At 38.6% G+C, this 17,153-nt stretch overlaps 1 protein-coding gene across 1 annotated transcript in view; it reads right to left on the bottom strand.

Annotated features, from left to right (window-relative positions):
• CLIC4 (chloride intracellular channel 4) overlaps positions 1-14,265 on the bottom strand; it is a 37,017-nt gene extending 22,752 nt beyond the window's left edge. The window contains exon 1 of the mRNA XM_075195371.1: positions 13,814-14,265. Coding sequence (XP_075051472.1) covers positions 13,814-13,882 — 69 coding nt within the window. The 5' untranslated portion in view covers positions 13,883-14,265. The remainder of the gene's footprint in view (positions 1-13,813) is intronic.
• Positions 14,266-17,153: the final 2,888 nt, after the last annotated feature.

Below are 17,153 nucleotides of genomic sequence, written 5' to 3'. Positions count from 1 at the left end.
AGAAAATTTCCCTCTGCTGAACCAAACTGAATATGAACCATCAGTGCTCAAATAGGTTTTTCCCTAACCACTAAGATTTGTGGTCATAGCTCACAGTCAAAGTGTATAAAGAAAATATATACACTACTAATTTAAGTAGGGTTACTTTCCTGTAAGTTATAAACAAGGCATATACGCACATGTTATTCTGTGCTGACAACCAATTATAGGAGAGTGGCAAGCAAGAAAGAACTTCATGAAAAATTAAGTGGAGATTTAAGAAAATATCCTATTTGCAGATGGCAGAAAGACGGATGCAAAAGTGAAAAAAAAAAAAAAGGGAAGATTATCTAACAGGTTTGAGGTTTTCCAACATGTTAGAAACCAACCTTGGTAATGTACTGGTAAATAAACAAGTTGATGTAGCATCTGTCAGGATGTGAATGTCATTTCAAAGGTTTGTGTGGCAAAAGTTCAGAAAATTATTTAACTCCTCTCTCTCCCATTAGCATTGTTAGTCTGGTGTATGTGTGGCTTAATTCTGGCTATCTACTGTATCTCATATTGTAGCACTGAAAAAATTATTACTGCTCCACAATCAAAATTTTATATTAGAAGTAGAAGATTTAGTTATAATGTATAAGGCATGCAACAGTTATGTGATGCATAAACTTTCTGCCATAGCTATTCTCACATAAGTATTGTAATTAGGATTTTAATTACATTTTCTCTTTTAAATCCAATGTGCAGGAGAAATTGAAGATAACCATGTGGTCATGAACAGACGTCCAGTGTATGCAAACAATCCATAAATGATAATGGCTACAATTATATATGCCAAACAGGTAAAACCATTCCAGCACAAACATTTGAACTGTTTCTGAAGAGGTTATCCATGCAGATAAATTGGAGGAATCCAAGAGATGACAGTAGCGTAGTACTTCATCACTCAAGTTTTATATTCTGACAATCACACAAGTGTTTGTTTTGTCTCTTGGAACAGCCAAGGTATTACTATAAGCCAGAGACAATAGCTACAAGAACACTAGAATAACTTGGTATTTTACACAAAGTAAACACTTTGAGAGGCAGAGTAGCCCTAGTCTTTCATAGACCTCAGAACACAAACTATGTTCTTTAATAAACTTGATATTACAAGCACATGCAAAATTTAAGTTTGATGTTAATGTTACAGCGATGTATCCATTTCACTTCCAGCAGGCATCAGTCCACTGTAAAAACCACCCTGTTCTCAGATTATACAGCTGACACCAAATACCATATCAAGAACTGATGGTTGCTTATTCCCCCATTTCCTGGTGTAACTGAGTTCCGTGCTCCCAAGTAATATTCACAATATTAGTATTAATATTAGGATGGCACACTACAATGTAATGTTCTATCAAATTATTATTAAAAACCATGTTACCAAGTGAGACCAGAAAACATAGAACCTGAAGGTGGAATATACATGGCAGCTAATGATGGAGGCGTTTTAGATGAACTCTGTACCTCCTACATAATTATCTTCTCAGAAATATAAAATCGTTACATAGTTGTGAAGGCAGTGGGAAATTACATGCTGGTGCCAAGGAGTGTCATCACACTAGTAGTTTAGATCTCCTGAATACCAACTTGGTTTCACTGCTGCACCCAGACAGTTCAACCATCACTTCTGTTGTCATGCTGTTCCACCTTTTAAAGGCATCCACTGTATCCTCCGTGACAGCATTTACCGTCAAATTTCGAGCTCTGTTTCTAGTAGCGACCATGTAAAACACCAATCACACAGCCACACCAAGCTGGCGGATACTACAATAGTACCTGTGCAGCACAAATGCAGAATCCTTTTCTAGAGCCAGATGAACAGTTATGTTACACATCAATTGACTTAAGGTTTGTACAGTAATTGGTTCAGGTTTAATGTCTCACTCAGCCTTCCACTGTCTCCCCTCATTCAAACAGTCATGCACCACAGGTAGCTGTACAGATATGTCAACTACAACTTTTATTTCGCTGCATTATGTATCAAGTGTATCCCACACCTTTTAGGCTGTAAACACATTTGGGCAGGGCCATATTTACCTTGTTTCATGTTATTGTATGTAATTTGTTTGTGTAATGATACACTCAATGTACAGCACTGTGTAATTTGTCAACACTTCATCAATAGCAGATGATAATAATTCTATAAAATGGGAAAGTAATAACATATGAGCCAGATACTCCTATGGTCTGCAGACTTTCCAGATATCACAGTCAGGGCATGAATGTCTGAAAAAGGAATTGCAAGGTTAACTCTGATCTCAAAAGGGGGTTGGAAATGGGAACAATTGTAATGAAGAAATCCTCAAACCTATTTGGATAAAGGTGTTCTACCAACACCTGTGGTAAATTACTTAAAAAAAATAAAAAATGTTTACCATTAATAAAATGTTCAGACATACATTGTAGTTTGTTATACCTACTTTGCATACGGAATGAACTCCCCCCTACACACCTTCCAACAGATTAGGCTGTTAATCATAAGGTTGGGAGTATATTAAAGTTTCAGAGCAGTTAACTGAAAGGAGCACTTGAATCAACACAGGGATGTTGTCTGAAAAAGACTCCCAGCAGCCACTGCAGTGTTTTCAGTGTGGTGAGAATTGAATGCATGTCCCTTAGCTTTACTGCAACTAATTAATTCCTGTGTTGGGAGACAGCTGTGAATTGATAGGGTAAAAGAAGACTAAGCAAGTGTGCGTGAGCGTCTGTATGTCTCATAGTTACAGTTTCTTTAGTACTGAAAGGGGTAAAACTGGGGTGAATGTCAGTCACAGTAGAAGAACATAGGAGAGAATTAGGACATTTCTATTTTTAATTTTTTTTTTTTACTGCCCTTTACAATTCAGTCTGTCTACAATTAAAAGTGTATTAAAAAATAAAAACATACCTTGCATGCAGAAAAACAAAGTGCATTCAAGGCTTTTTAGTGAAGCTCAAACTTTATTGCACTTGTATAATGACATATCCCCACAAGTACAAGTTGGGTAGCGCATTTCCTTTACAATTGGCAGATGTGTTCTATGAGCCAGACACAGCTAAAGCATAACATGCAAATGACTATTCCTGTGAAAAACCCATAGGTTGACGAAACATTTGTCATCATTTAAATTAGCCTCTTCTTCCATAAAGTGAAAGAAGCATGTATGCAGCGATAATGCTATGTGAGGGAAATATTTAGTTAATGATGTAAATAAAGTAAGTCACATAAATGCAAAAATGACCTTCAGCACTAAGTTGGTCACGTTAGAACGAAACACAGAACCATTTAGGAGTGATATGTTGTGAACCAAGAACCACTTATGAGTGTTATGTTGTTATCATTGTTGTTACATGTTTTATCCAGAAATTATTATGGTTGTTTTTTTTCCCTCTGCACAGAGATACACAGCAAAAGCGTATGTGAGGATTTCAACCGTAATTACACATAGGAGTACATTGATTGTTTATTAAAACAAAACATAGATGTGCCATTTTCAGGTTAACTAAATTGCATTTGAAAGAGTATGCCCTCCCCAGACATATGGCACACAGATGACAAATTCCAATTAGTAATGCTAAAGTTACAGTTTTCCTGGCCAATCCTGTGATGCAGGCCAAACTCGTCTGTTGCATAGATCATAACAAAAGCGTGTGTGTGTGAGTAAAAGAATAAAAAGTAAAAACTGCTCTGCTGACATCATCTGGCATTAAAATGTTAAAGGACCGCTACATGTCAAACGTGAATGTTTAAGACATTAACCATGGAAGGAAAGTTTATTGTTCAGAGTTAACTTTTTAAAACAGAACTTTAGAGCAATGTCAGGGTATTACTGTCCACATCCATTAGGCCTCATATCCACTTTTGTTAATTACCCACCGTTTCCGGTGTCCCCATACCAACTACTGCATTTTGGAGAAGCCTAGAGTGAGCTCCCAACACTAGTAATAAAGGCATGCCACGTATCTTTGCATTTCACTTGTGTTTTTCATAGGGTCAGTAAAAATGCCAGTGGGTAAATATTTGGCCTTACAGATGAAACTCCTCACACGTCTTTTAGACAGAATCCTGATGGGATCCAATATAGGTCAAAATGCAGAGACTGCGTTGCTATGACGACATCATGGTGCTCTGTCCCTGTGGATGAATCAATGTATAGGCTTTTCATGGGGAATTAAGTAAATATCTGCAATGCTTGGTTCACTCACAGAAAAACCACCACAACAATAACCCCACACCACACAGATTTCCTTCTTCCTTCCAATGCACTTTCCAAAACAGAATAGTCCAGAGGGGCTTATGCAATACCTGTGAACCAAATAACACCTGTTCCCAGCAGATTTATAAAATGCTGACACTTGAAAGTAATTAACAGTGTGCAATGAGAAGACCTGATAGGTGGGGCAGAACACACTAATCCTGCGTTGTCAAAACACAACTTAAGAGCATTGACTTTTGTATTTTTAATATATTGTACAGTGCTTTACAGAGGATTCCCATGTATAGAATTATAAGTCCATAATTAAATATTATCTGACTGTTTTATTAAATATTTTGCAGACATTTCTGTGAACCCAAGTAGCATATTTTCTGCTATTGTATCTTTTTAAAATGCAGCCCTGGTATAAGGGGAAGGAGCACCTTTAGTGACATTACAGCACTGTAAGCATTCAACAGCAGCAATTGACAATCTGTTTGTCCCCTGTGACATCACCACCAAGCCTAGATGCATGAACTACGTTTGAATACTGCAGAGCCAATACCAGCAGAAAAGGTAACACAAAATTGGGTTTGAAGTGGAAGGGGGCAGCCAGACTATGCCAAGGCTACATAGTGTGTTACCCAGAGCAACCAAACAATACTACGCCAAAAAGGAGGCCAGATAGTAATGTATCTTCTAAACTAAAATACTTCGGTACAAGATGCATTATCAAATACATATGATTCTATCTTTATCAATGCCAGTTTCACGCGCAGTTTCTGTTATATGGAGCAAAGTCCCACTGAAGACATTTTAAAAAAGCATGTCCACCCAAAAATGTTAATTTTAAACCGATGCTACCAATATGAGAACAGCAGGCATCCTGGGCATTTTAAAATGTCACACTTCCATCACATTTATGGTTGTAACTGATCAAGAACACTTATCTATCAGTGCTCCAGGTATACAACAAGTAGTCAGGTGCCTGAACAGTGGAATTTCAAAGTGTTTCTGCTATTGAAGGCAGGGAAATCAACAGAGGCACCAGGAGGCTGTGTATATTCTATGGATTACAAGTATCAGAACAACAGATGTGAATATGTCACTATTACAATGTTTTCAATTTGACATTTCCTTTAAGTGCTAAAGCAGACATAGTAAACACAATTCTTGATATGTGTCTTCATGTGAAAAGACTTATTTTATTTATCTGCCTAGTATTTTAGCAGCATCAACGTGTCAAGAATTAAAGTTCGATCCAGTTATACATACGCTTACAGCATTTTATTTAAACAAACCAAAGACAACAAAATGCTAATTTTACCAGCTGTCAGATTCTGAATTGCAAATGCCGCAACATGATTCTATTGTGAACCAGAACATTCCTATTGAATGTTGATTTAAAAAAACAAAAACAAAAAACAAAACCTTTAATAGAGTTCTGAAGTGTGGTGCAACTGCACTGGATGTAATACTTAATTGTAAAAAACAAAAGAAAGGTGTTTTTGTTTTTACAGGCCCTCACTTTGTACCCTTTAATACCTTGCATGCATGTAAATTGGCTTGTCATTAAAATAAAGTTGTGTACATATTGTAAGTCACACATACACGGTGTCTGGTCTCACTCACTCACAATATAGCAGAAATTACACAAACAGCCAGTGTTAAAAGCTTTAGATATTATAAATTGTTTTGTGGGAAATTGGACTATATTTAATTTATTTAACAATTTATTCAGAGAATATTATGTGCAAGATTTTGATTTTCCAAACAGCCGAAAAACAATGTTCTGTTTCACGTCTAAGCAATAAATATGTTAACTCAGAGCTGGACAAAATCAGTCATCAGGTCAACTTAAAAAAAAAGGGTCCTGGACTGTAGAAAGACCTTGTTGTTTGTGCTCCCCCTTCTCCTGCACCTGAGACAGGCTGTGGGTGACAGTCCCATTTCCAGTTTCCCATGCTAGGAATGATGAGAAACTGTTCTCCACATTTAACCCGTACAGAACGTGTTCTGAGTTGTGCACTTTTGTTACTACTTTTGCATCAGGACCCAACAGCGCCAAACACAGGGACAAGGAGGACACAGTGTACTGCGTTTCCGTAAAGAGGTAATGGGCGACAGAGTACTGTTTTTTGTGTGTGAATATATCAAGGTGGGGGGGCGCAATGTACTAGTCTTTTTGTGGGGTGCACAGTGTTCTGCTTCCGTGTTTTTGTGTGGGGGGGGCTTTTTTGTTTTGGGGGCAATGCTTTTTTTGTGTTTTATTTTGGTGGGGGGTGGGGTAATTTGCCATTGTGGCATCAAAGTGTATTGGTGTGTATGGTAGTTAGAACAAATGCACCATTTATTTTGTGCCTGAGTGGGTGTGGGTGACATAGTGCACAATGTGTGCATGTATGTGGGGAGGGGGGCTGGGCTAGACTGTTTCTATAGGTTCATGGCATCTAATCCAGATAACTATTGAAACACAGATTAAACGTGCATTTATAAGGGAGCAGCAAGGGCAGTCTGGGCTGGGGGGCAAGGGGCATCTGCCTCCCGGGCCGGTCCCATAGTGAAATACCTTGGGCTGGTTCACCTGCATTTTTTGTTCCTTTAAAATGTTCCTAATAGGCTGCCAAGTTGAGTCTTGCCCCCAGGCTAAAATTTGCCAGCCCTCCCCTGGGGCACAGCCATCCAGAAAAGGAAAAATGTGACTGGGGCCTGATAAACTTATTGTATTCACTTTTTAAATCCTGCTTCCTAGGAATGTCCTACGTTTTGAAATGTGTGGGTACAGAACTACCTGTAGATCAATCAGGTGCCCAGGTCTCACATGTGGACACGTGCGAGGGAAAGAAGGAAGAATTAAAAGGCCTTATGGCATTTCTACAATAAGAAAAAAAGGTCCATCTGGAATATCTGCTGTTGGATTACTTATAAGTAGAACTAGAAATTGGGCTCTCAAGCTAGAAAATTGTATCCCAAAACATCATTGCAAAGATATTTACATCAGTATATTATATTATATATTAGATTGATTGTTTATGTCAGCAAAACCTAACTGGTACAAACAGTAGATAAATTGAGATGGACTGCTATTCTATCTAGCAAGCTTCTAAGGAGGGAGGGAGGCAAGATATGGAGGGAGAGAGCAGAGAGGCAGCAGACGGGATTGAGAACAGAAGTCAAGAGAGCGTGAGAGAGGAGGGGGAAGAGGCGGAAAACTGGATGGAGGAAGAGAGAATGAAAGGAACATTGAAGGGGGAAGGGTGGTAAAAACAAGCATCTATGGAGAATATTATAAATTTATAGCAAATGCACGAGATGCCCTACATCACAAACATGGCGAATCAAAACTGCAGGTGGTCAGTAACAACAGGTCACTTTCAAAGAAGTTATTAAAAAAAAAAATTATATTAGATAAAATGCTAGGCACCTCACCTTCACTGTACTCATGAAGAGCTTGAAAAATTCACTCCCATAAGGACATTCACTGTATAGTTAACTAGAAATAATATAATAGCAAAAAAGAAGTTTTCAAAACAAAATATTAAGAATATGTAAATAGCCGTCTACTTTTGGAGCACGTTAAATCATATATCTGTGCTACACTTTCTATAATACCGACCAAAACATAAATTGCCATGATGAGGTGTAATTAGACTACATGTCAAGGACCATCTAAAAATGAAGACCCCAGCATTAAACATACTGTCATCATATACGTAAATATTGAAATTCTTATCACCTGTTGGTATATAAGTGGTATATTTACGGGATAGTAGTATATATTTCCTTTAAGATAATCTATTCAATGATTGGTGAACTGAATTTCAATGATTCAACTGTTCATACATATCTCACTAGTCTACTGGGCAAATGCAGAAGTAAATCAAAAGTTATACTACAGTGTCAGTTACCCTTTTATAACATGTAAAATCTCCTTATACAACACACACGACAGCCAATCAAGCAACCTAGGGGTTAACATGATAAGAGGTCATCTCTAGAGCTGCATCTCCCTTGGCAACCAACCCCTTGAGAAGAGACACTCCAGGGTTCATTCTTAGAATAACAGTGTCATGTATAAAGGTTGCCCACTGAGCAATTATGTTTTGGTATGCCAAGGAATAGTTCATCATCTCTCTTTGTCATGCAAAGTCTATTCAGAAATAGAGCTTAGAATATGTAAAATAAGTAAAGCTGAAATAAATCATATATTTAAATATAGCAATTTTTTTCTTGAGGGTAATGCAAAGCAACCTGTATTATCAAGATGCTCTGTGATGAATGACATAGCAAGGAAAGAAATTGAAGTTGTTTATACGAAATAGACTTCAAATCAAGGGTTGCTGATTACATCATGGAACAAGCTTTTGAGATGACATTATGAGTGTGTGTATAATGATATATAATATAAAATCATACCTATAACGGTCAGGGTATTATTGTTAGTTATACCTTACGGCTTATTGGCAAAATACAGGATTGTTCTGTCCAGAGTGCTTCACTACTGTTATTGTCACATAAACTGCCAGCATTTGTAAAACGCAAAAAAAAATAAAAATCTTGTATATTTTAAATACAGGTTTCATGAAATTGGATTCCGGAAAATATTTGTTTCTTTCTTAAAGACGGATTCCACCCAAAACTGAAACTTTCAGTTGTGTGTTGAGTTATTTTGTAAGTATATTGAGGCTCATATAGTAAAGTTTATAGGGGGTCTACATGTTGAGAATTTCCTGTGATTGTACACACTAGACAAGGGAGTAAAATAGGCAAAACCCATGTCACAGGAGTGGCTTCTTAACACCAAGCAAACAACACAAATCATTCAATTCACAAGTAGTCTATGTGGATAGGTCCATACAGCAAGATATAGCATGACTGGACCACTCCTAATTCTCATCCCAAGTAGCAACAGAATCACTTTCTGATTTGACCGTACATAAGCATGGGTGGGATCACTCCAAACATACACTAAAAATGACTGCACGCAAGGGCCAGAAATGGTCATCTTCCGGCTGATTTTACATTTTATTGTCCCACAACGACCAGATATATTTCAATTGAATTATCATCTTGTATCACAAACACTATGTGGGACATACACTGTGCGATCAGGCCAACTGCCCCAAATGCTAGTGCACTATGACCAGCGTCAAAAGATTCTACGAGAACAACTCTATGCTAATTATAAATACTTGTACATGGGTTTTTGTGTTAGTCTGTATTTAAGTATGCTACTTCGTTTACTTAAGGGCCCTCTTACCTATGACTGTCTGATAATACGCAGTCTTGTTTTATTACTGCGTTTGTCTGCAATTGTAAAGCACAAAGGAGTATGCTGGTGCAATATAAAATACACGTTAATACTTTCCCAACATTTCATCACTGCAGAAAAAGTTGAGTTACAGGTTAACATGGAGAACTTTCTTTATACTTTGAGCGCACACTTCTGAACAAAGGAACATAAATAGTAATTTATGAGGAATCAGACAGTCCATAACAATATGAAATATGATTTGAGTAAGAAAAACAAAATGTTTATCTGCAACTCTAACCATAAACCTACCTACAACAGAAAAATCTGCCATCCGGCACCATAATGGTTATTCATCAGATCAGGATTAGGAAAGTGATTATCTGACTCTAACCAACTATATTTAGTATTATTAAACATTTTTGTATTTCATTTATATGCTGCTTACTGAAAGTGATTCTTGGTGGGGTTTAAGTCGCATGCTGCTTTCAGGCCCTGTAATCATTGTGTGCAGATTGGAGATAAGATGCTACAGACAAAAGGAGGGGAAAGGCAGTCAACCTCTGTATAACCAGGGATCTATCAGTAAGTGACACTTTCCAGTCATTAGGGTTAGACACTTAAAATACCAGCTCCATCAACCCACTAATATGGTACAATGTGTGTCAATGTCCTCTGGTCCATGCACTGGGATTTCATCAGCATTTTTTCCAAACCACTAGCTTCCTCCCCCAAGACACAATTTATCCAGGCAATGGAGCACAAAAATCACTTCAGTCCTGAGTGGGGCACCATTAAATGTCTTTACTTGAGAATTAAGTTGATATTTTTCAGAAGAAACTCAGTTCGAGTAAACATGCTATAATGTCGTTTTATAAAATCAAAGCTTCTTTAAACCTAAAACTTTCATTATTCCACCAAATCACATGCATCTTCACAATAAGTAAATCTGGGTGAATTTTGCTCTCAACATTCTCTCTACAGAAGGTGAGCAGCCAATGATGCAGAAAACATTACATTTTAGCAAAAGGGCACACGGTCAATTATTATTTTTTTTGCAGCCACTGCTCTTTCATGCCTGTTTGCAAATATTTACTAGTAATGGCCACAATGATAAACTAGCTCAAGGTTGAAACAGTTCAGAAGCCAGCAAGATAAAATATTTAAACTTTGTTCTTTTTTATTTTAGCGATCTATGAATCCTGGCTGGCTCCTAGATGCCACATAAACTGTACATGTCATCTACACATAAAACTACACTGGTGTCTTTTCATCCCTAACAAGCTAGTATTTCTTTAAATCACTAGTCACACACACTCATTCATTACCAATAACAACCAAGCCTTACTTACATGAACAATCAATGCTTTCATGGAGAGGTCTGTACACACTTACTTTGTAACCTAGGTTCTCAACCTGTGCTGTATGTATCCCAAAGGGTTTCCTCTGACAGACTAAAGTATCAGATGAATATGCTAAATAGAATTCAAAATAATATTTTTGTTTAGTAAACAAAACTGTATAAAAAGCTGATAAAAATTATTTTAAAAATAAACAAACCCCTAAATGCACAAGAAGCGACTTGGTATCAATTTAATCAGATTAGTGTTTACTTGGTAAACTTTAGTAAACAGGAGTAAGAAAATGATAATAAAAGATTTTTTTTTTTTTAAAGCACTGCATCCAACCTTTGTTAGCCTCTCCAATATTACAGTCGCTGGGGCCATCATTCCCGCCCCCCCCCTCCCCCACTTCCTGAATTTTGCAGAGTCAAATTACATATATCACTAGTTTGTATAGACTGCTGAAACAAAGTGTTAATTTGGGTATATGGTACACTCATTACTTATTAATATTATAAAATACTGCAACTGAAGCTATGGAGTCATAAAGCAATCCAGGAGGGCATGTAGCAAGTGCAAATCCAGCTAAACTATTCTCCTTTGTACTCACTCACTGTTCTAGCAGAACTTGCCATCAGTAATGCAATCATGGAGATACAAATAACATCACTAGACTTTATCAACTACAATACCAAAGAATTGTGCATATCTATAGAAAAAAAAACTGCCCGATACAATCTCAGATCTAGTTCTTTGGTTCCTTAGGGGTGGAAAACCACTAATGTAACATCGAGACATTGTGTACACAAAACTACTGGAGAGAAATAGAATAGTGCTGAAGCTACACATTGAGTGTGCAGCAATACTGATTTTACCACCAATAACATGACCACAACATACTTTGTACAACCGTAAAGTGCTAGGTTTCATTAGAAGAACATGTTCTTTTTTTGGAACAAAGATCAACTAGTCTATTCAAGAGAAGCATTGGTTTGCAGAAACGTTATATTGCCCCCAACAAGCAGATAAAATTAGGACACAGATTCCCCCCAGAGAAAACTCCCACTGTGTGGTCTGAATAAATAACATACGGACAAAAGCAGAGTAATATCAGGTCAAAGAAAGCCATCCATCAGCTGCAGCTTTACTTTTACCACTTGAATAGAATGAAATGCTTTGTTTTCTGAAGATAAGAAAATTTATTATGACCGCACAGAAAAAAAAAAAAGCTACAAAATTCAGGATGGATTGACATAAGATAACTCCCTTCTAATATGTTCACTCTTATGGAAACTATTAATAATCCAAAAGAAGAATTCAAATTATTGAATACAATGCCTTACATCGTTGAACTGTTTACTGTATGCCTGTAAATATTTTTTTTTCCATTGGAGGACTATCAAAGCTTCTCCCTAAACTTCTTAAAGGCAGATATTAACCTGCTACCGCAAACATTCTGACTCCTCATCCTATATCCGAACTGATTTGTAGCAAAGGTGTTAACCACTGAATTTATCAACTTATTTGTGGACAATAAGTAGGGAGTTCCTCAAGGTCAGTAACACATGAGTTGATCTCACTGCTCTTCCTGAATATCAAGTGACAAGGTCAGTGGTCAATGTGGCCCAGATGACAGGACACACAAGCCAACAGTGGTCATCTACCTATAACATTTACCAACATGTTCAATAATGATCAGATTACTATCTAGTAGACTACCAAGTACAGCTATCCTTGTGAATTATGAACAATACATCTCAAAGCTGATCCTCAAAGTATTTTTTTTTTTTTTAGCCTGTGACTCTTAAAAAGTTTAAATGTAATCAAGCTGGCCTTACATATGGTGACTTTAACTGGAAAATCTGTCATCCACCCAAAAAGAAAAAAAAAAGCCAGAGTATTTGTGTGCAGTCATCCGATGACCACTGAGTGTTCTGGGAAATGGTATTATAGTCTATCTAGTCTATTACTAAACAACCAGTTCTTAACATGTGTGACCAGCTACAGACTGTGCTACTTTGCCACACACCACATGACAGCAGACATTAAATAATACTGTGTAGGCACACAACAACTGTAACAGTACAAGTGATGAAACAGACAAACCCAACCTAATTAGTGTCTGATTGCAGGTGCTGCCAGCTTCTATGTCAACCAACCATTCATTATGAAACAACTGACTCATTTTGTAATTAATACAGAAAGATCATCAAGTAGAAGGTTGTTGAGACAAATTGCTATTTGTGTCTTAGCAGCACAATTGATTAATACAGTGGATCCCAAACTTTTTCAGTTCCAGGCACCCTTAGGGTCTCCATAATTTTTTCAAGGCACCCCTAAGTCAAAATAATTACCAAGGAGTCCCCCGCCTTGCTTACTGCTGGCCCTGGCACCCCTGTGAGATCGCCGCTACACCCCAGGGAACCACTGGATTAATAAATAAATGACCCTCCTATGTGCCATGTGGGGTAAAACACCTTATATGCACAATTTAAATGTCACTGCAGAAGAACATGTTAATGCTGACCTATAAGCAAGAAAACCTCTAGCACATGGCTTTTAAAACTTGCCCCCAGTCCTCCTATCAATATATGTCAGAACACCTTCCAAGGTACTCATACAGATCAAGCAGCAGCACAAGTGGATGCGGCAGAAAGAGTCACTACACGATGTACATCAATAACATTCATCTTGGAATCATCCTGTATCGCTGCATGGCCCAGAAACCCACTACACAAACTAACATAAAGGAGGTTTTGCCCAAACATGCTATTTAGCAGACTGCAAACATCACGGATTAGCTGAAGCTCAGGTCACAGAGCTGAGAAAGCTGATGCGATTAGTGCTGTACAACCAGCCCATTCTCTATCATATGACATCATACCGGGTGGAGGACTATGCGGGGCCATGTGCTAACCAGGGATGGAAAGTTAGTCCTGTGTTATCCATCATAAGGAAAACTTCCTGAGCAGCACAAGGGGAGTACAGGCTACACACACAGTTATTGATCCACTTACCTTGACAAAGAGTTCAATGAGATTGTCTTTGTCCTCCTGCACTCCGTTCTGCGGCACAGATAGAGACATGATGCTGCCTCTGCTGCTGCTGCTCCCAGTACTCGTCCGTCGCTGTTCCAGGTCTCCCGGGCTGCTCCCTCCCCTATTTCCCTCCTATTCCTTGTTTGGTTGTCTGCGCTCTTATGCCCACTCCCAAGCACCCTCTTTCTTCTACTTTCTTCTCTTCCCCTTCCCCCACTAGACGCTCTCCCAGGGGGGGTATAATTCTATGATCCCGCTTCCACCGCTCTTCTTCTACTTCTAGAAGAATATTTTCTTTCTCTCACTTCCCTGGTTTCCCTCAGCGCCGGCAGTGTCTCTGTATATTGTCCCTCAGACTACTGATGGCTGTGTATGAGGAGAATAAAGGCTCTCCTCCTGCCGGCTGTGTAACGGGACTTTACTGGCAGAGGAGAGAGAGGGGGGAGGGAGGGGCAGGACAAGACAGGCAAGTGGAATAATTAACCTCTTCATTCTCACCACACATTCGGGCTGGGAGCCACAATAAACTGCTGTATTTTGGCTGCTGTTTTAGTGGCGGTTTCGAGAGAAAAAAAGTGTATTTTTCTTAAGGAGGCTGAAGTTAGCTCCTTATTCAATCAGCTTCTTATTCATTTTTTATTCACGGTCCAGCTTCTTATTCAGAAAAGCTTATTTTTAAAGGAATAAATCAAGTTGGATCACTGATTTCACATCAGATTAACACTAAAGGGTGTCCCTTACACAAGCTGTAATAGTATTTACCCTGACCCAACAAGGTTTTGGGCATGAACTCAGGGGGCAAAGTCACCATATTTTATCATTTTGAATAAGTAGCTGCAGTTTTGCAAGGGTTAAATGCCGTTGGGCCACCAATTTGATAGTGGGAATCAACACAGGGTGTCAGATACATAGAAAACACTTGTCTTTTGCCTGGCCCAGCACTGTTTTTGGCATCAAATCAAGTGGGAAAGTGGAACAGATAGCATTTTCATTACTTTGAATAAGTAGCTTTAGTTTTGCAAAGGTTGATTTTTTTAAATTAAAAATTACAAGAAAAATAAATCCCATATCACTTTGTCCAAAATAAAATAGACTATATACAACATCAAGGGGTAAAAAGGACCAATAGGAACGAAACTTTATATTATCATAACACCCAATTCTCCTCCAATCCCTCCCCAAAAACTACTTCATCACTTCACAAATGAGAATAATTATATACATCAAAGAAACATGACATCCTCTAACACAATACTCTGCATTATAACAAACCCGTCACCAATCTATAATACCATCCACACACCCTTTATAGTCAGGAAATGAAAACAAACTTTAAATGTATGTAAACCTTACTAAAAAAAAGTGATTTCCACAAAATCTAATAGTGAAAGAACAGAATAGATCAGGGCTGTCTTTCCCATTGGGCACAATGGGCAGGTGCCCGGGGGCCCTGCAGCCCAGGGGGGCCCGTCGGAGGCAGCACAAAAAAAAAAAGCATGACGTCATCACGCCCACCCGACATCCATTGTGGAGCGCCGTAAGGAGGAGGAGACCAGGAAGGGAGCCGGATCGCCAGCTGACCGCAAGGTAAGTATTTTCTTCTTTTTTTTTTCCAGGCTTTTTTTTTTTGTGCTGCCTCTGACGGGCACCCCTGGGCTGCAGGGCCCATATATATAATCCCTTTTTTATATATATATATATATATATATATATATATATATATATATATATATGTATATTTAGGGGCCCCGGTGTACTGCTTTGCCCGGGGGCCCAAAATGTTGTTAAGAGGGACCTGGGATAGATAGTAAAGAATCGGGAGACTGCTAGATGTTAGCTACCACCTATGGATGTCTCCACCTCCACCAGAGTCTATCCCAGCTCGCAGCATCCATCCGCCCCTCTCCATTTCCCTTATTTACAAAGCTTGTGCGGAATACTATCCACCTCCTCACTACAGGGAAGGGTTTTGCCCCTAATGAACACTAAACACAATGCATTCCACATGTAAAATCTAACAACTGCGCTAACTAAAAACGAGTGCTTAACTCAAATCCCCACACCCTTTGAGCGCTCCATACACCCAGTCAGGGTAACTAAGCCCCGAAAGACAGGGAAGGCCTAAGGTGTGGGACACTCCGTTGTAAACCTCTATATTAAAAGGACACTGAAGCAAGAAGTCGTCCATTGTCTCCACCTGCCCATAATATTTCTCCCGTGGACAACCATGATCATCGACACCTCTATGCTTCAGGTTCCCCTTAACGTAGAGCCTCCAGTGAAACGCAAGAAAAGTGAGATCTCTAAACTTTGGAGGAATCCGCTTGGAGTTCACCAAAGACAGACCCTTTAAGCACATATCACATGGGCAATCCTTTAGTAACGGGCACATTGAAGAGAGTATGCAAAATCCTCTGCTCCAACACCCTCCTAGAGGAGTTTTTAAATCTCAGCCTCAAACCGCCCTATAGTAAATGCGGCGGTTTGGACCACTAAACCGTCAGCAATGGGTGGCGGTTTCAAACTGTCACCAAACTCGATTTTTAGTAAATCTAGTCCATGGAGTGCACAATGTTTAGTACCCATTAGGGGAAAATCCTTCCCTGTAGTGAGGTGGTGGATAGTATTCTGCATGAGGTTAGGTAAAAAAGAAAATGGAGAGGGGCCGGTTGGATGCTGCAAGCTGGGGTATACTCTGGTGGATGTAGAGACATCCCTAGGTGGTAGCTAACATCTGGAAATCTCTCGATTCTTTGCTATTTATCCTGTTCTTTCACTATTAGATTTTGTGGAAATCACTTATTTTTTGGAAAGGTTTACATACATATAAAGTTTGTTTTAATTTCTTGACTGTAAAGGGTGTGTGGTTGGTATTATAGATTGCAGATTGCGGGGTGTAATGCAGAGTATTGTGTTAGAGGATGTCATGTTTCTTTGATATATATAATTATTCTCATTTGTGAAGTGATGCAGTAGTTTTTGGGGAGGGATTGGAGGAGAATTTGGTTTTATGATAATGTCAAGTTTCGTTTCTATAGTTCCATTTTACACCTTGATGTTGTATATAGTCTATTTTATTTTGGACAAAGTGATATGTGATTTATTTTTGTTGCCATTTTTAATTTAAAAAAATCAACCCTTGCAAAAGTACAGCTACTTATTCAAAATAATTCAAATGCTATCTGTGCCCACTTTGCCACTTGATTTCATGCCCAAAACAGTGCTGGGCCAGGCAAAAGACAAGTGTTTTATATGTAACTACCACCATTCGCTGTTTCCCACTATCAAATTGGTGGCCCAATGGCATTTAACCCTTGCA

Source organism: Mixophyes fleayi, chromosome 2 (genome assembly GCF_038048845.1).
Source record: "Mixophyes fleayi isolate aMixFle1 chromosome 2, aMixFle1.hap1, whole genome shotgun sequence".
NCBI classification, from domain to species: domain Eukaryota; kingdom Metazoa; phylum Chordata; class Amphibia; order Anura; family Limnodynastidae; genus Mixophyes; species Mixophyes fleayi.
Note: the sequence above shows the minus strand (reverse complement) of the source record. Positions and strands in the feature narration are given on the sequence as shown.